At 51.9% G+C, this 20,238-nt stretch overlaps 1 protein-coding gene across 1 annotated transcript in view; it reads left to right on the forward strand.

The window, feature by feature from the left end:
• LOC138767445 (butyrophilin-like protein 2) overlaps nt 1-20,238 on the forward strand; it is a 50,626-nt gene that overhangs the window by 16,723 nt on the left and 13,665 nt on the right. The window contains exon 4 of the mRNA XM_069944946.1: nt 6,898-7,149. Within this exon, the coding sequence (XP_069801047.1) occupies nt 6,898-7,149 (252 nt within the window). The remainder of the gene's footprint in view (nt 1-6,897; nt 7,150-20,238) is intronic.

Genomic DNA, 20,238 nt, shown 5'->3' on the forward strand with positions numbered 1-20,238 from the left:
AGGAGCTGATGGAGATGGTGGCAGTACTGAGGAGCTGATGGCAGTACTGAGGAGCTGATGGAGATGGTGGCAGTACTGAGGAGCTGATGGAGATGGTGGCAGTACTGAGGAGCTGATGGGGATGGTGGCAGTACTGAGGAGCTGATGGGGATGGTGGCAGTACTGAGGAGCTGATGGGGATGGTGGCAGTACTGAAGAGCTGGTGGGGATGGTGGCAGTACTGAGGAGCTGGTGGGGATGGTGGCAGTACTGAGGAGCTGGTGGGGATGGTGGCAGTACTGAGGAGCTGGTGGGGATGGTGGCAGTACTGAGCAGCTGATGGAGATGGTGGCAGTACTGAGAAGCTGGTGGGGATGGTGGCAGTACTGAGGAGCTGCTGGGGATGGTGGCAGTACTGAGGAGCTGGTGGGGATGGTGGCAGTACTGAGGAGCTGATGGGGATGGTGGCAGTACTGAGGAGCTAATGGAGATGGTGGCAGTACTGGGGAGCTGATGGAGATGGTGGCAGTACTGAGAAGCTGGTGGGGATGGTGGCAGTACTGAGGAGCTGATGGAGATGGTGGCAGTACTGAGCAGCTGATGGAGATGGTGGCAGTACAGAGGAGCTGGTGGGGATGGTGGCAGTACTGAGGAGCTGGTGGGGATGGTGGCAGTACTGAGGAGCTGATGGAGATGGTGGCAGTACTGAGGAGCTGGTGGCAGTACTGAGCAGCTGATGGAGATGGTGGCAGTACTGAGGAGCTGATGGGGATGTGGCAGTACTGAGGAGCTGGTGGGGATGGTGGCAGTACTGAGGAGCTGATGGGGATGGTGGCAGTACTGAGGAGCTGATGGGGATGGTGGCAGTACTGAGGAGCTGATGGAGATGGTGGCAGTACTGAGGAGCTGGTGGGGATGGTGGCAGTACTGAGCAGCTGATGGAGATGGTGGCAGTACTGAGGAGCTGATGGGGATGTGGCAGTACTGAGGAGCTGGTGGGGATGGTGGCAGTACTGAGGAGCTGATGGGGATGGTGGCAGTACTGAGGAGCTGATGGGGATGGTGGCAGTACTGAGGAGCTGATGGAGATGGTGGCAGTACTGAGGAGCTGATGGAGATGGTGGCAGTACTGAGGAGCTGATGGGGATGGTAGCAGTACTGAGGAGCTGGTGGGGATGGTGGCAGTACTGAGGAGCTGATGTACATGGTGGCTGTACTGAGGAGCTGATGTACATGGTGGCTGTACTGAGGAGCTGGTGGGGATGGTGGCAGTACTGAGGAGCTGGTGGGGATGGTGGCAGTACTGAGGAGCTGGTGGGGATGGTGGCAGTACTGAGCAGCTGATGGAGATGGTGGCAGTACTGAGAAGCTGGTGGGGATGGTGGCAGTACTGAGGAGCTGGTGGGGATGGTGGCAGTACTGAGGAGCTGGTTGGATGGTGGCAGTACTGAGGAGCTGATGGGGATGGTGGCAGTACTGAGGAGCTAATGGAGATGGTGGCAGTACTGGGGAGCTGATGGAGATGGTGGCAGTACTGAGAAGCTGGTGGGGATGGTGGCAGTACTGAGGAGCTGATGGAGATGGTGGCAGTACTGAGCAGCTGATGGAGATGGTGGCAGTACAGAGGAGCTGGTGGGGATGGTGGCAGTACAGAGGAGCTGGTGGGGATGGTGGCAGTACTGAGGAGCTGGTGGGGATGGTGGCAGTACTGAGGAGCTGATATAGATGGTGGCAGTACTGAGGAGCTGGTGGGGATGGTGGCAGTACTGAGCAGCTGATGGAGATGGTGGCAGTACTGAGGAGCTGATGGGGATGTGGCAGTACTGAGGATCTGGTGGGGATGGTGGCAGTACTGAGGAGCTGATGGGGATGGTGGCAGTACTGAGGAGCTGATGGGGATGGTGGCAGTACTGAGGAGCTGATGGAGATGGTGGCAGTACTGAGGAGCTGGTGGGGATGGTGGCAGTACTGAGCAGCTGATGGAGATGGTGGCAGTACTGAGGAGCTGATGGGGATGTGGCAGTACTGAGGAGCTGGTGGGGATGGTGGCAGTACTGAGGAGCTGATGGGGATGGTGGCAGTACTGAGGAGCTGGTGGAGATGGTGGCAGTACTGAGGAGCTGGTGGAGATGGTGGCAGTACTGAGGAGCTGGTGGAGATGGTGGCAGTACTGAGGAGCTGATGGAGATGGTGGCAGTACTGAGGAGCTGATGGAGATGGTGGCAGTACTGAGGAGCTGATGGGGATGGTAGCAGTACTGAGGAGCTGGTGGGGATGGTGGCAGTACTGAGGAGCTGATGTACATGGTGGCAGTACTGAGGAGCTGATGTACATGGTGGCTGTACTGAGGAGCTGATGGAGATGGTGGCAGTACTGAGGAGCTGATGGGGATGGTGGCAGTACTGAGGAGCTGATGGGGATGTGGCAGTACTGAGGAGCTGGTGGGGATGGTGGCAGTACTGAGGAGCTGATGGGGATGGTGGCAGTACTGAGGAGCTGATGGGGATGGTGGCAGTACTGAGGAGCTGATGGAGATGGTGGCAGTACTGAGGAGCTGATGGAGATGGTGGCAGTACTGAGGAGCTGATGGGGATGGTAGCAGTACTGAGGAGCTGGTGGGGATGGTGGCAGTACTGAGGAGCTGATGTACATGGTGGCTGTACTGAGGAGCTGATGTACATGGTGGCTGTACTGAGGAGCTGGTGGGGATGGTGGCAGTACTGAGGAGCTGATGGGGATGGTGGCAGTACTGAGGAGCTGGTGGGGATGGTGGCAGTACTGAGGAGCTGGTGGGGATGGTGGCAGTACTGAGGAGCTGGTGGGGATGGTGGCAGTACTGAGGAGCTGATGGAGATGGTGGCAGTACTGAGGAGCTGATGGCAGTACTGAGGAGCTGATGGAGATGGTGGCAGTACTGAGGAGCTGATGGAGATGGTGGCAGTACTGAGGAGCTGATGGAGATGGTGGCAGTACTGAGGAGCTGATGGGGATGGTGGCAGTACTGAGGAGCTGATGGGGATGGTGGCTGTACTGAGGAGCTGGTGGGGATGGTGGCAGTACTGAGGAGCTGATGGGGATGGTGGCAGTACTGAGGAGCTGATGGGGATGGTGGCAGTACTGAGGAGCTGATGGAGATGGTGGCAGTACTGAGGAGCTGATGGAGATGGTGGCAGTACTGAGGAGCTGATGGGGATGGTAGCAGTACTGAGGAGCTGGTGGGGATGGTGGCAGTACTGAGGAGCTGATGTACATGGTGGCTGTACTGAGGAGCTGATGTACATGGTGGCTGTACTGAGGAGCTGGTGGGGATGGTGGCAGTACTGAGGAGCTGGTGGGGATGGTGGCAGTACTGAGGAGCTGGTGGGGATGGTGGCAGTACTGAGCAGCTGATGGAGATGGTGGCAGTACTGAGAAGCTGGTGGGGATGGTGGCAGTACTGAGGAGCTGGTGGGGATGGTGGCAGTACTGAGGAGCTGGTGGGGATGGTGGCAGTACTGAGGAGCTGATGGGGATGGTGGCAGTACTGAGGAGCTAATGGAGATGGTGGCAGTACTGGGGAGCTGATGGAGATGGTGGCAGTACTGAGAAGCTGGTGGGGATGGTGGCAGTACTGAGGAGCTGATGGAGATGGTGGCAGTACTGAGCAGCTGATGGAGATGGTGGCAGTACAGAGGAGCTGGTGGGGATGGTGGCAGTACTGAGGAGCTGGTGGGGATGGTGGCAGTACTGAGGAGCTGATGGAGATGGTGGCAGTACTGAGGAGCTGGTGGGGATGGTGGCAGTACTGAGCAGCTGATGGAGATGGTGGCAGTACTGAGGAGCTGATGGGGATGTGGCAGTACTGAGGATCTGGTGGGGATGGTGGCAGTACTGAGGAGCTGATGGGGATGGTGGCAGTACTGAGGAGCTGATGGGGATGGTGGCAGTACTGAGGAGCTGATGGAGATGGTGGCAGTACTGAGGAGCTGGTGGGGATGGTGGCAGTACTGAGCAGCTGATGGAGATGGTGGCAGTACTGAGGAGCTGATGGGGATGTGGCAGTACTGAGGAGCTGGTGGGGATGGTGGCAGTACTGAGGAGCTGATGGGGATGGTGGCAGTACTGAGGAGCTGATGGGGATGGTGGCAGTACTGAGGAGCTGATGGAGATGGTGGCAGTACTGAGGAGCTGATGGAGATGGTGGCAGTACTGAGGAGCTGATGGGGATGGTAGCAGTACTGAGGAGCTGCTGGGGATGGTGGCAGTACTGAGGAGCTGATGTACATGGTGGCTGTACTGAGGAGCTGATGTACATGGTGGCTGTACTGAGGAGCTGATGGAGATGGTGGCAGTACTGAGGAGCTGATGGGGATGGTGGCAGTACTGAGGAGCTGATGGGGATGTGGCAGTACTGAGGAGCTGGTGGGGATGGTGGCAGTACTGAGGAGCTGATGGGGATGGTGGCAGTACTGAGGAGCTGATGGGGATGGTGGCAGTACTGAGGAGCTGATGGAGATGGTGGCAGTACTGAGGAGCTGATGGAGATGGTGGCAGTACTGAGGAGCTGATGGGGATGGTAGCAGTACTGAGGAGCTGGTGGGGATGGTGGCAGTACTGAGGAGCTGATGTACATGGTGGCTGTACTGAGGAGCTGATGTACATGGTGGCTGTACTGAGGAGCTGGTGGGGATGGTGGCAGTACTGAGGAGCTGATGGGGATGGTGGCAGTACTGAGGAGCTGGTGGGGATGGTGGCAGTACTGAGGAGCTGGTGGGGATGGTGGCAGTACTGAGGAGCTGATGGAGATGGTGGCAGTACTGAGGAGCTGATGGCAGTACTGAGGAGCTGATAAAGATGGTGGCAGTACTGAGGAGCTGATGGAGATGGTGGCAGTACTGAGGAGCTGATGGAGATGGTGGCAGTACTGAGGAGCTGATGGGGATGGTGGCAGTACTGAGGAGCTGATGGGGATGGTGGCAGTACTGAGGAGCTGGTGGGGATGGTGGCAGTACTGAGGAGCTGGTGGGGATGGTGGCAGTACTGAGGAGCTGGTGGGGATGGTGGCAGTACTGAGGAGCTGGTGGGGATGGTGGCAGTACTGAGCAGCTGATGGAGATGGTGGCAGTACTGAGAAGCTGGTGGGGATGGTGGCAGTACTGAGGAGCTGCTGGGGATGGTGGCAGTACTGAGGAGCTGGTGGGGATGGTGGCAGTACTGAGGAGCTGATGGGGATGGTGGCAGTACTGAGGAGCTGGTGGGGATGGTGGCAGTACTGAGGAGCTGATGGGGATGGTGGCAGTACTGAGCAGCTGATGGAGATGGTGGCAGTACTGAGGAGCTGATGGAGATGGTGGCAGTACTGAGGAGCTGATGGAGATGGTGGCAGTACTGAGGAGCTGATGGAGATGGTGGCAGTACTGAGGGGCTGATATAGATGGTGGCAGTACTGAGGAGCTGGTGGGGATGGTGGCAGTACTGAGGAGCTGATGGGGATGGTGGCAGTACTGAGGAGCTGATGGGGATGGTGGCAGTACTGAGGAGCTGGTGGGGATGGTGGCAGTACTGAGGAGCTGATGGAGATGGTGGCAGTACTGAGGAGCTGATGGAGATGGTGGCAGTACTGAGGAGCTGATGGGGATGGTGGCAGTACTGAGGAGCTGATGGGGATGGTGGCAGTACTGAGGAGCTGATGGGGATGGTGGCAGTACTGAGGAGCTGATGTACATGGTGGCAGTACTGAGGAGCTGATGGGGATGGTGGCAGTACTGAGGAGCTGGTGGGGATGGTGGCAGTACTGAGGAGCTGATGTACATGGTGGCAGTACTGAGGAGCTGGTGGGGATGGTGGCAGTACTGAGGAGCTGATGGAGATGGTGGCAGTACTGAGGAGCTGATGGAGATGGTGGCAGTACTGAGGAGCTGATGGGGATGGTGGCAGTACTGAGGAGCTGGTGGGGATGGTGGCAGTACTGAGGAGCTGATATAGATGGTGGCAGTACTGAGGAGCTGGTGGGGATGGTGGCAGTACTGAGGAGCTGATGGAGATGGTGGCAGTACTGAGGAGCTGATGGAGATGGTGGCAGTACTGAGGAGCTGATGGGGATGGTGGCAGTACTGAGGAGCTGATGGGGATGGTGGCAGTACTGAGGAGCTGATGGGGATGGTGGCAGTACTGAGGAGCTGATGGGGATGGTGGCAGTACTGAGGAGCTGATGTACATGGTGGCAGTACTGAGGAGCTGATGGGGATGGTGGCAGTACTGAGGAGCTGGTGGGGATGGTGGCAGTACTGAGGAGCTGATGTACATGGTGGCAGTACTGAGGAGCTGGTGGGGATGGTGGCAGTACTGAGGAGCTGGTGGGGATGGTGGCAGTACTGAGGAGCTGATATAGATGGTGGCAGTACTGAGGAGCTGGTGGGGATGGTGGCAGTACTGAGGAGCTGATGGAGATGGTGGCAGTACTGAGGAGCTGATGGAGATGGTGGCAGTACTGAGGAGCTGGTGGGGATGGTGGCAGTACTGAGGAGCTGGTGGGGATGGTGGCAGTACTGAGGAGCTGGTGGAGATGGTGGCAGTACTGAGGAGCTGATGTACATGGTGGCAGTACTGAGGAGCTGATGGAGATGGTGGCAGTACTGAGGAGCTGGTGGAGATGGTGGCAGTACTGAGGAGCTGATGTACATGGTGGCAGTACTGAGAAGCTGGTGGAGATGGTGGCAGTACTGAGGAGCTGGTGGAGATGGTGGCAGTACTGAGGAGCTGGTGGAGATGGTGGCAGTACTGAGGAGCTGGTGGAGATGGTGGCAGTACTGAGGAGCTGGTGGAGATGGTGGCAGTACTGAGGAGCTGATTAGGCTATTACAGTATTGTACAGTACATCACTGACACGCTCCCAGATAGAATGAATGATATATAACTGTGTATAACTTCTACCCTCAGCTTACAGCACTGTGATCAGTGAAGATCTCGGTACCACCCTGCGCTGTCTCTCCCCCAGCTGGTACCCCCGGCCCACAGTCCAATGGCTGGACGGCACTTCTGGACGGGACCTCACTTACCTCTCCTCCACCAGATATATTGTCAATCTCAGCAAATTCCAGGTCATCTCTGATTTCACAGGAGCCAAAAAGAATATGACCTATATATGTATCATAAAGAATATCATGGCCGAACAGTCAGCTGTGTATCCAGGTATGTGACACGAGGATGACCCTATCTATATGTGACGTAATCCTATGGGTAATGCAATGCTGAAATATATGATATAGGATACTTATGTAACATGTGGTTTATGACATCACATAAATGTGATACATAGATGGTGACATCACAGATGGGGTTTGTCTATGTGCACCGTGTATCACTGATGGCTTTTAGTGCAGAATCCACAGAATATGTTACACAAACCCCTTAGTCTCTGCTTCTTTCCAACATCATCATTGATTCTTCTCTACCCATAGTTCCTTAAGTGGTAATAATGCCCCCAGTAGGTTCTTACTCCCAGTAGGTAGATAGGTATCCCCAAGTAGGTAGCTAGGTACCACCCAGTAGGTAGTTATCCTTAGTAGGTTGTTACCTATAGTAGGTAGATAGGTACCACCCAGTAGGTAGATAGGTACACCCAGTAGGTAGGTACACCCAGTAGGTAGATAGGTATCACCCAGTAGGTAGTTACCCCAGGAAGGTAGATAGGTATCTTCCAGTAGGTAGATAGGTACCAGCCAGTAGGTAGTTACTCCCGGAAGGTAGATAGGTATCACCCAGTAGGTAGATAGGTACCACCCAGTAGGTAGAAACCCCCAGTAGGTAGATAGGTACCACCCAGTAGGTAGTTACCCCAGGAAGGTAGATACGTATCACCCAGTAAGGAGATAGGTATCACCCAGTAGGTAGTTGCACCCCTGAAGGTAGATAGGTGCTCCCAATTAGGGAGATAGTTGTCCCTCACCGAAGATAGGTGCCCCCTTGGGGGTAAGTGCCTCCAAAAGAACTTAACCCAAGGAGGTAGATCGGTGCCCCTAAGTAGTTAAATTAATGCCCACAGTAGGCAGTTGCCTCATGTAGGTAAATAAATGCTCTAATTTTTCCTGCAAAGTTAAGAATCACTTATGAACAGTTTTTATTCCTGTTCCTGGGGAAGCTGAGAAGTGGATGGACACTAACGGTCTGAAGTATGCGGGGGGGGGGGGGGGGGTGTTCTTACTAGTGGATCTGAGAGTGTCGGATGAAAACGAGAATAGTGGAACACGACGGGGTTAGGAGACAGGCTATTTTATCACAGGCGGCGGTCCTGATGACCTGCAGCAGCTGTTCTTCAGCCATAGCTCTAGAACACGGACAGCAATGATGTGATGTGCACAGCTTGCCTCCGGGGCACCGAGAGGAAGAGGTAAGCTGCTGATGGGTAAAATATCATCAATACTATCATTTTATTGCCTACCCGAATCACATGGTATCACAAAAGGGGGGGAGATGGACACAACCACCCTGTGCAGCACTTTGCCCACTACCAATAGGCCCAAAAGAGGACTGTCTACAGTCCCTGGGCACCCATACTAATTGCTTAGGTGACGTGCCCACGCGATGGAATTCCAAGTTACACGTTAGCCAGGGTTTACCAGCACCACAGAGCGATTGTAGACTGCCAGATGATGACTTTCACAAGAACTGTTAGTCAGCTTTCTCAAGTCTACAATGAGGAGTGGACATGGATGTCTGATATATGTCAGGTGTTAAGCCCCTTTGAGGAGTCAACACAGATGGTCAGTGGCGATGTCGCCATTATCAGCGTCACCATCCCGCTGCTGTGTCTGCTGGAAAACTCACTGCTCAGCAGGAAGTCAGAGGCTTCACTAACACTTGAGTTGCCCCAGATCTTCATGCCATGTATAATGGTGCAAAACTAGAACTTATCATCAACTATGAAGATCTAAACTTAAAACGTAACTTTTATTTATTAATACTAAATATGTGCGATTGTGAAGGTTAAAAACAAGTGGTGTAACACATGCCTTTCATCTCTGTTCATGAAAATATAGTGTACTCAATTGGGCTAGTATGTCTCAGATTAACGGCTGTATTAATTATACTGCCATCACAGGGGGACATTTATTAAGTCCGGCGTTTTTTTACACCGGACTTATAAATGTCCCCACATCTCCTGCGCTACGGAGATTTATGTAGAGGCGGGCTGCCTCTACATAAATCCCGTGCGCGTCGGTGCGCACAGCCAAAAACCTACGCCAGCTGAGGACTGGAGTAGGTTTTCGGCGTATCTTTTTGCGGAACGGATGGTGAATCACGCGGACTCTGAGTCCACGCCCTCCATTCCGCCCCCTTCACAGCCCCTCCCCGCCCCCCCAGCGTAGCCGGCGGAAAGTGCAGATTTGCAAATATTTATTCGCGAATCGGCCATTTGCGCATAAAATAATGCGCAAATCGGCACTTTCCAACGAAAAACCCCTGTACGCCCGTTGATACATGTCCCACATAGTGTCCGAATCAGTAGATAGAACAGGCTGTCCTGGGTATTAAGGGAACAATCAGTTCCTAACCCTTAGCTTAATAGACGCCGCGTACGAGGCCAGTTATTAATAATCAATTAAATACACTAAATGAGCATGGTCGCCGCTGCAGCAATAACTCAGCACTTACAGCAGGTCCCCGCTTAACACTGATTGCGTGTATAATGGTCTCAAAATATATGGACAACAGATGTGATCGCTGTCATTAGGTGGAAACACATATAATGTAATGGCAATGGGAAAAAATTCCCTTGTAATGCCAATACACTGTTCAGTTGCTTGAACTGATACACTACCAGTACCCCGCAGACCTGATAGTCAGTCTCTGAATAGGTGCAGCTGCTAATACTGATAGCCCTTTTGATATGTATAGAGGTCAATATGCGGTTCTGGTCTTGCCCGGCAGAGCGTCCGCCACCGCCGGGAGATACAGCACCAGTGTCACCGCTAGTATGGCTGGGTTACACCATATGGTTAAAACACATAAATATCACCCACCCACCACCCCAACGTTTCACCACTATAGCGTGGCTTTATCAAGGGAAACCAAAACTATAGTGACGTGCCCGCCGTAAGCAGGAGCTTTTAAGGGGTTAGCGATTACAAGTGTAATCAGAAGAGCCTCCCTCTTCTTCAAAACTGGCCAATGAACTAATTCATATGTTAATGCACCAATGGTATGCATGACTCCAATGGCCGGTGGGCCGGCCAGTATATGGATACCCGGTCTCTCGGCGCATGACACAAGACATAGAAATTCTCTATAGTTAAAGGTCTATCTGCGCATGCTTTAAAACTTAGAAACACTCCAAGTTAGTATAGTCTCTCAGGTGCATGTCCGAGGACTTAGTTTATTTCAGTGTTCGGACAAGTAGCCACTGCGCATGTTTTATGACTTAGAGAGTTCTCCGTCAATGGAGGTCTGTCTGCGCATATTTGAAGACTTAGAGAAATTCCCCTGTTGAAATAGTATCAACAGCGCATGTCAGAGGACTTTACGGTATATTACGGTGCACAGGCAGGTGTCCACTGCGCTTGTTTAGGATGGTGTCTGTGGCGCATGAGTAGAGACTTAATGTGTCAACTATACACAATTTGCGTATGTCAAAGGACTTGGGAAAACTTAATGATGACAACGTACCTAAGAGCACATGTCAATGAGACCTACATGTACAGCACTAACTGCGTCGGTCCGAAAGATGGAATACCGCTAATGTAAGTAACACAGCCGTGTCGTTTCAGTACCTGTCAGTCTTCTATCACACATTTAGTTATAGTCACATTGAAAGCACAAGAAGGGAGGGGAAACGTCACTACAGAGATACGGATAGGTATTATCGCTACAAATAATATTTACATATATACAAATTTACAGATTCAGCAAGTTACCACCCCGAGGGCCAAGTGTCATTTTCCGAAGGCCGAAAAAAGAAACGCATCTTGCATCATTCTTATGTTGCTCTTTGTTATGTCTGGCAACAGCTGTATCAGTCCCTGTCCTTATATTTCTAAGATGAGACCCTATCCTTTGTTTAAATTCCTGGATAGTTTTGCCTACATAGATCTTCGGGCACGTACAGATGGCTATATATATAAGTCCCTTTGTTTCACAATTGACGGCATCAGAGTTTAAACGTTCTCCCATTAGCTGGATTGGTAAACTCAGTCCTTCTCGGTATATATCTACAGTAGACACAGTGTCCACATGGTGTGGTGCCTCTGACTACAAGAGACTTCACTGGGTTCTGTGGAGTAGTACTGAAATGGCTGTGTACCAGTATGTCCTTTAGGTTCCTCCCTCTCCGATATGTAATATTGGGGAAATCATTCAGTACATCATCCAGATCTGTCAGGAACTCACCTGACCTGGCTCCTACGGCGTCTTCCCCGGCCTCTGCTCCGGCGGCCGGCTCGAGAATGCGCCGGAGCTCCGCCCGCCGGAGCAGAGTGACGTCACGGAGACCCGACGGCGTCCCTAGTAACCGGGGGCGCCGCGGTCTCACGTGACAGTCAGTCAGCTGACCGGGCAGTGCAGCTGATGCGGCTCGTGCAGGCTGAGTGGCAGATCGCTCTGCCACTTGGTCTGCAGCATCGCAGCTGCAGTGATTGCTGGATCAGGAGACCGGACCAATCAGTGTCTGGTCCGGGCTCCTGGTCCAGTATAAAGTAATGTGAAAGCCAGCTGGTATTTGCTGGCTATTAGTTGTTCTGATCCCAGCTCCCCTTGTCCTTCTCCTGCGTATCCCGTCCTAATCCCTTCTGCCTGACTGCTCGTGTTCTGACCTCTGCCTGACCTCCGACTATCCCTTGTATTTCGATTTTGTACTACGTTGCCTGTGTGGTTTGACCCGGCTTGTTCGACTATTCTTCATTGTGTTTGTCTGTCCGTGCTGTTCTGTGTTTCACTTACGCAGTGTAGGGAACGCCTTCGTGGTTGTCCGCGACCGTTTAGGGTCGGCCGAGGCAATTAGGCAGGGCCAGTGGTGGGTTCAGATTCAGGGCCCACTGTCTCTGTCCTGTCTGTTCTAGCCGGTCCTGACAGAATAGCCAGCCATTACCGCCAATTGCCTCATGGACAACCGAACAGCCCTGACCAACATTGTGGACCAAATGCAGCGACTCAACACGATGGTTCAGGAGCTCGCTGTAAGGGTCCAAGAACAGGAGACGGCACCCCGGCAACTCACGGTGACCTCCTCCACACCTCCTGAACCACCTGTTCAACTTCCTGATAAGTTCTCGGGGGACAGGAGGAGATTCCGTGCCTTCAGAGAGGGGTGTAAGCTTTATTTTAGGTTACGCCCTACTTCGTCTGGGGATGAGGTTCAGAGGGTGGGCATCATCATGTCCCTCCTCCAAGGACCACCACAGGAGTGGGCATTTTCCCTACCATCTGACTCCCCTCACCTACAGAGCCCCGACCAGTTCTTTTCCGCCCTAGGTCTATTGTATGATGACCCTGACTGTGCAGCTAACGACAGCTGACTGGGTTGAGACAGGGCCGACGTCCAGTGGAGGAGTACTGCTCAGAATTCCGGCAGTGGAGCGGTCTCTCCACGTGGAACGATTCGGCTCTCAGATATCAGTTTCGAGTGGGTCTCTGTGACAGACTGAAAGATATGTTGGTGGCATACCCTACTCCTGACTCGCTTGAGGACAGCATGATACTAGCCATCAGGGTTGACCGACGACTCAGGGACCGACAGAGAGAGAAGGGTACCCCTGACCACCCTAGAGCCCCTGTATCACCGCTCTCACACCCCAAATCCTCTCTCCCTGTCTTACCACCACCCGAAGAGCCGATGCAGGTGGATGCCACTGATGCTAAAGCCCGACGCGCCCATCGCCTGCAGAATAATTTGTGCCTTTACTGCGGTAAAGCGGGACACCAAGTTCGGCAATGCCCTTCCAGGCCAGGGCCACCGCCGGAAAACTTCAACGCCTGAGAGATTGTCGAAGGGGTCTCTCAGGCGCACAGGTAACATTCAAAAATAAGTTGTTGTTACCAATTTCTTTGTCTGTGGGGAATAAAAGTATTAATGGGTACGCCCAAGTTGATTCTGGATCCGCAACCAACTTTGTTAATCCTATGTTTTTTTCTGGTTTGGAGGTATGTCCCCTGCTGCTCCAGCGTCCTATTAATGTCACTGGAGCAGATTCTGCCCCTTTTGCCCAGGGAAGTGTACGTTATGTGACACCGTGTCTTGAGGTCAAGGTGGGGTCTGTCCATGTGGAAAGACTCGACTTCTTACTCATGCATAACTTGTCATCTGACGTGATTCTGGGGTTGCCCTGGTTGGAGACTCACAACCCTGTCTTTGATTGGCCCAACAGGGAGCTGGTACGATGGGGGCCTGGATGTGCCTCCCACTGTAATGCTGTGTCTCTTGCGGAATGTTCCTCCGGAGAGGGGGAGGTTCCGGAATTTTTATCAGACTATGTTGATGTATTCGACGAAAAAGCAGTAGAAGAATTACCACCACACAGACCATATGATTGTGCTATTGAGCTACTTCCTGGGGTCAAATACCCTCGAGGTCGGATTTTCAACCTGTCCTGTCCTGAGAGGGAAGCTATGAGGGAATATGTAAAAGATAGCCTGCGTAGGGGTCATATACGTCCATCTTCTTCTCCCATGGGGGCGGGGTTCTTTTTCGTTGGGAAGAAGGACGGGGGTCTCCGTCCCTGTATTGATTACCGGGAGTTGAATAAGATTACGGTTAAAAATCAGCACCCCTTGCCATTAATTCCTGACCTGTTTAACCAAATCATAGGAGCTAATTGGTTTTCCAAGGTAGACCTGAGGGGAGCATACAATTTGATCCGCATCAGGGAAGGTGATGAGTGGAAGACCGCATTCAATACCCCAGAGGGCCATTTCGAGTATCTCGTCATGCCCTTTGGGTTGTGCAATGCTCCGGCCGTCTTCCAGCATTTTGTCAATGATGTTTTTCGGGAGTATCTGGGACGGTTTGTTGTGGTGTACCTCGATGATATTTTAATCTTCTCCCCTGATTGGTCTTCCCATGTGTTGCACGTCCGTACGGTAATGGAGCTTCTCAGACAAAATAATCTGTATGCCAAGTTGTCAAAATGTCAGTTTGGTCTCCAGGAGGTCTCGTTCTTGGGTTATAATATTACTCCCCATTCGTTTAGTATGGACCCGGTCAAGGTGGCGGCCATAAAAAATTGGGAAAGACCTACCAACCTGAAGGCCTTACAAAGGTTTTTGGGCTTTGCCAATTATTACCGGAAATTTATTAAGGGCTTTTCTATCATAGCTAGGCCCCTTACCGACCTAACCAAGAAGGGGGCAGACCTCGTACACTGGTCCAAAGAGGCTCTTGAGGCGTTTGACACACTTCGGCATTGCTTCTCAGAGGCTCCAGTACTGACTCAGCCAGATTTCGAACGCCCGTTTGTGGTTGAAGTAGACGCGTCCGAGGTGGGGGTGGGGGCGGTCTTGTCACAAGGGTCAGACACCCTTACTCACCTACGGCCGGTTGCATTCTTTTCTAAAAAATTTTCACAAGCAGAACGCAATTATGACATTGGCAATAGAGAACTGTTGGCCATTAAGATGGCCTTTGATGAATGGAGGCACTTCTTGGAAGGGGCCAAACGTAAGGTCACTGTACTCACTGACCACAAAAATTTAGTTTACCTCGATACTGCTAAACGTCTTTCTCCCAGGCAGGCCCGGTGGGCACTGTTCTTTTCTAGGTTCGACTTTGAAATCACCTATCGACCCGGTTCTCGTAATATCAGAGCTGACGCCCTCTCCCGCAGCTTTGATTTTGAAGTTATGCCCGAAAACCATGTCGATACGATACTAAAACCTGGTGTTGTAATATCGGTTTTGCAACCTGACTTAGTGACTCTCGTCACGCAGTCTCAGAGTATGGCCCCCCATAACACTCCTGAGTCTCTCTTGTTTGTACCGCCGAATCTCCGTCTCCGAGTATTGGAAGAGATTCATGGTTCTGTGTTGGCAGGGCATCCTGGTATTGCTGGAACTAAATATCTGCTGTCACGTCATTTCTGGTGGCCAACATGGAGCCGAGATGTTAAATCGTTTGTGGAAGCCTGTGAGGTCTGTGCTCGATCCAAGGTTCCCCGTAGTCTACCGGAGGGGTTGTTACACCCGCTGCCGGTCCCTGCGAGACCTTGGACGCACTTATCCATGGATTTTATTACAGACCTACCACTATCTAGGGGTAAGACGGTCATCTGGGTAGTGGTGGATCGTTTTTCTAAGATGTGTCATCTTATTCCACTACGTAAACTACCCAGTGCTCGCTTATTAGCCACGCTGTTTGTCAATCATGTGTTACGCTTGCATGGGATCCCGGAGAACATTGTTTCTGACAGGGGTGTTCAATTTGTTGCTAAATTTTGGAGAGAGTTTTGTAGTAAACTGGGGGTCTCATTGTCTTTCTCTTCTGCGTTCCACCCTCAAACGAACGGACAAACCGAGAGGGTCAATCAGTCGTTGGAGCAGTTTCTAAGATGTTTTGTGTCTAATACCCAGGACAAATGGCGTGACTTCATTTCACTCGCTGAGTTTGCCTTAAACAACCATGAGCAGCGCTCTACCAGTATGTCGCCGTTTTTTTGTAATTATGGGTTTAATCCCAGATACTCGTCCGTCCACTCTGCCGAATCAGTAAACCCTTCAGCTGAAGAGATATTCTCGAAACTGTGCACAGTTTGGGCCCAAGCTCATCAGAGCTTGGTAAAAGCCCAAGAAACCTATCAAAAGTATGCCAACAGAAGACGCATATCTGGCCATCAATATGTTGTAGGTGAAAAAGTCTGGCTCTCAACAAAAAACCTGAAATTGAGAGTCCAATCAGGTAAACTGGCACCCAAATACATTGGGCCATACATGATCGTAGAGGTTATTAACCCAGTAACTTTCAGGCTTAAACTACCATCGTCCCTAAAGGTTCATTCGGTTTTTCATAAAGCCTTGCTGAAAAAATATGTGCCACCAGTGTTTCCGTCACCTCCGCCTGCTCCGCTAGTCGTCCAGGGTGAACTGGAGTATGAGGTAGAGAGAATTCTAAACTCTCGGTGGGTGCAGGGTTCGTTACAATACCTAGTCCACTGGAAGGGTTTTGGACCAGAGGAGCGTACATGGGTGGCAGTTAGAGATATACACGCTCCTCAGTTAATCCGACGATTTCATACCCAGAATCCGTCTAAACCCGGTCCAGTGGATAAGGGTCCTGAGGCCCCTCATAAGAGGGGGGGTAATGTCAGGAACTCACCTGACCTGGCTCCTGCGGCGTCTTCCCCGGCCTCTGCTCCGGCGGCCGGCTCGAGAACGCGCCGGAGCTCCGCCCGCCGGAGCAGAGTGACGTCACGGAGACCCGACGGCGTCCCTAGTAACCGGGGGCGCCGCGGTCTCACGTGACAGTCAGTCAGCTGACCGGGCAGTGCAGCTGATGCGGCTCGTGCAGGCTGAGTGGCAGATCGCTCTGCCACTTGGTCTGCAGCACCGCAGCTGCAGTGATTGCTGGATCAGGAGACCGGACCAATCAGTGTCTGGTCCGGGCTCCTGGTCCAGTATAAAGTAATGTGAAAGCCAGCTGGTATTTGCTGGCTATTAGTTGTTCTGATCCCAGCTCCCCTTGTCCTTCTCCTGCGTATCCCGTCCTAATCCCTTCTGCCTGACTGCTCGTGTTCTGACCTCTGCCTGACCTCCGACTATCCCTTGTATTTCGATTTTGTACTACGTTGCCTGTGTGGTTTGACCCGGCTTGTTCGACTATTCTTCATTGTGTTTGTCTGTCCGTGCTGTTCTGTGTTTCACTTACGCAGTGTAGGGAACGCCTTCGTGGTTGTCCGCGACCGTTTAGGGTCGGCCGAGGCAATTAGGCAGGGCCAGTGGTGGGTTCAGATTCAGGGCCCACTGTCTCTGTCCTGTCTGTTCTAGCCGGTCCTGACAAGATCTTTGTCATTTCTCAGGACAGTCCAGTATTTCCTAATGATTTTAACAACTTCAGGGGCACAATTGTCAAACGTCCCGATGCACCTTTTGATTTTCTTACCACCAGATGCACCAGCAGACGGACGTGGATTATCCATTAGGTCCACCCTAGGGGTTACTTTAGCTCGTTTATAGGCTTTATTTAGGATTGGTCTTGGGTAACCTCTTGCCCGGAATCTGGATTTGAGGTTTGTACATCCATCCTCAAACCTACTCTCATCCGAGCAATTCCTCCGAGCTCTCAAATATTGACCGGTGGGGATACCTGATCTAAGGGACCTAGGGTGGCAGCTTTGCCAATGTAGAAGGTTGTTTGTGACCGTCTCCTGAAGTCAGAGGCTTTGCGCTTGTCACAGGAGATGGGGAGAAGTTACCTTGCTTGATAGACAGACCACCCTCAGGTCTGTTTATCAGCGCGAATTGGAGAAGGGGGAGGATGAGGAGGAAGAGGAGGAGACTGTTTGCGAGACTGAAGAGAGTACCTATACTTATTCCTTCTTAGCTGTTGAGCGTGTATGGGTTAAAGAGGAGGAGTTGAAAGAGGAGGAAATGAAGAGTCAGCCTATTGAGGAGCCTATTGGGACTCTGGCGCACATGGCTGACTTTATGTTAGGCTTTCTTTCCCATGACCCTCGCATTAGAAACAATTTTGCCAACAACGATTACTGGGTGTTCACCCTCCTGGACCCCTGGTACAAGCAGAACTTTTCCACTCTCATCCCTGCCGAGGAACGCAGTATGAGAGTGAATCAATATCAACAGGCCCTGGTGCAGAAGCTGAAACTATCCTACCCATCTGACACCGCTAGTGGCAGAGGACTTAGTTGTGTTGGCCAACTAGCGTGGGAGAGGAGCGGTGGAGCAGGCAGCATGTCAAGCACTGGCAGGGGAACACTCTCCAAGGCCTTTGCCAGTTTTATGGCACCCCAACACAACTATGTTACCCGTCACCAGTCTAGACAGAGTAGGGGGGAGGCCTTCCGAAAGATGGTGAGGGAGTACCTTGCTGACCATACCAACGTCCTGCGTGATCACTCTGCTACCTACAACTACTGGGTTGCAAAGCTGGACACATGGCCCGAACTGGCGCTGTATGCCTTGGAGGTGCTGGCCTGCCCTGCCGCTAGCGTGTTGTCAGAGCGATCTACAGTGCAGCTGGTGCCATAATCACTGATAAGCCTACCTGCCTGTCAACTGACAGCGCTGACAGGCTGACGCTTCTTAAAATGAATAAAGCCTGGATTTCACCAAAATTCTACCCTTCACCAAGGGAAAGCAGCTCAAAATAAATATTCTTCATGTATCCTCTCCTCCTCCTCCTCCTCCATCTCTTCTTACAGAAATGCTGAGCCAACAGGCGATTTTTCAGAGGGCCATCTGGCTCTCTTCAAACAATGTTTATGGAGGGCCACCTACAGGCCCTCTCTTCAATCAATTTTTTAGAAGGGTCAACTACAGACACTCCCAAAAATTTTTTAGGAAGGTTAACCACAGCCTTTTGACTGCAATCTCCTTGGTGACTCTGTTGTCACCGCCATGCTGTGTCGGGCAAAATTCTTGGGTGGTTCACCTGCTAACTTAGTCGAACTTGGTCACTCTGTCACTGCCATGCTGTGTCAGGCTGAATTTTTGGGTGGTTCACTTGCTACCTCATCTAACTCGGTCACTCTGTTGTCTCCGCCTGTCAGGACAGGGGAGGCAGGGGCAAGACGTGACAGTGAGCCCTGTTGCTGAACCCACCAACTGTCCCTATCTACTTGCCTCAAACAGCCCTAGGCGGCCGTGGACAACCACAAAGACGTTCCCTGTACTAGATACGTGCACACAGAACAAGACATACAAAACAAACACAATAGCTGAACAAACAAGTCAAACAAGCAAGGTCAGAACCAAACTGGCAGCGCAGTACAAAATCAGGTAACAATTGGATAGTCAAAAAGTCAAGCAAGAGGTCAGTTAACAGAGTCGAGGAAGCAGAGGGATTAGGTACGGCCAGGGCCGGCCTTTGGGGTGTGCGACCTGTGCAATTGCACAGGGCGCATCACTCCTGGCCAGCTAGGGGGCGCTCTGGCAGACAGAGAGCTGCACATATAACTTAGACATAGGAATCTCTAAGTTACATGTGCTGTCTGCGGAAGCGCCCCCTCTAGCTGGCCGCCTCCCCTCCTCCCATGCTGGTTGTTTTGGGGCTCTCCTGCAGGCACTCAGCACATCTAGCTTAGAGATTCCTATGTCTGTTAGATGTGCAGCCAGTAGGGACGCGCTCCCGCCCACCGAGTTTACTGGGGACCCGGTAAATTACTGTTCCTAGTATGTCCGGTAAGCTCCGCCCCCTGTATACAAGCCCCGCCCCCGCCCCGACCGCGAGTGGGACACTGGGTGCAGAATCTTCATTATCCTGCTGAGAAGCATCAGGTTAGGAGAGGTAGATAAAGGAGGGAGTGGGCCTAAAGTGAGAATAACCTAGGGACATAGCAGCAGCCACATCCCTCAGTGTGCTGGGACAGACCAATGTCCATGCTATGAACCAGAGCCATGCTGCTGGCTGGAAGGAGTCTTTCCTGGGCTAGTAAAATCATCCTGTATGTCAGTGTAATGGAGGTCACCCAGCTTTCCCAGCATCCTGTATGTCAGTATAATGGAGGTCACACAGCTTTCCTAGCATCCTGTATGTCAGTGTAATGGAGGTCACCCAGCTTTCCTAGCATCCTGTATGTCAGTATAATGGAGGTCATCCAGCTTTCCCAGCATCTTGTAGTCAGTATAATGGAGGTCATCCAGCTCTCCCAGCATCATGTATAGTAGTCAGTATAATGGAGGTCACCCAGCTTTCCTAGCATCATGTATAGTATTCAGTATAACGGCGGTCACCCAGCTTTCCTAGCATCTTGTATAGTAGTCAGTATATGGGGGTCTCCCAGCTTTCCCAGCATCCTGTATAGTAGTCAGTATGATGGGGTTACCCAGCTTTCCCTGCATCTTGTATAGTAGTCAGTATAATGGCGGTCACCCAGCTTTCCCAGCATCTTGTATAGTAGTCAGTATAATGGCGGTCACCCAGCTTTCCAGCATCTTGTATAGTAGTCAGTATAATGGAGGTCACCCGGCTTTCCCAACATCTTGTATAGTAGTCAGTATGATTGGGTTACCCAGCTTTCCCAGCATCTTGTATAGTAGTATAATGACGGTCATCCAGCTTTCCAGCATCTTGTATAGAAGTCAGTATAATGACGGTCAACCATCTTCCCAGCATCTTGTATA

The sequence above is a fragment of the Dendropsophus ebraccatus genome, chromosome 11 (genome assembly GCF_027789765.1).
Source record: "Dendropsophus ebraccatus isolate aDenEbr1 chromosome 11, aDenEbr1.pat, whole genome shotgun sequence".
Taxonomy (NCBI): Eukaryota; Metazoa; Chordata; class Amphibia; order Anura; family Hylidae; genus Dendropsophus; species Dendropsophus ebraccatus.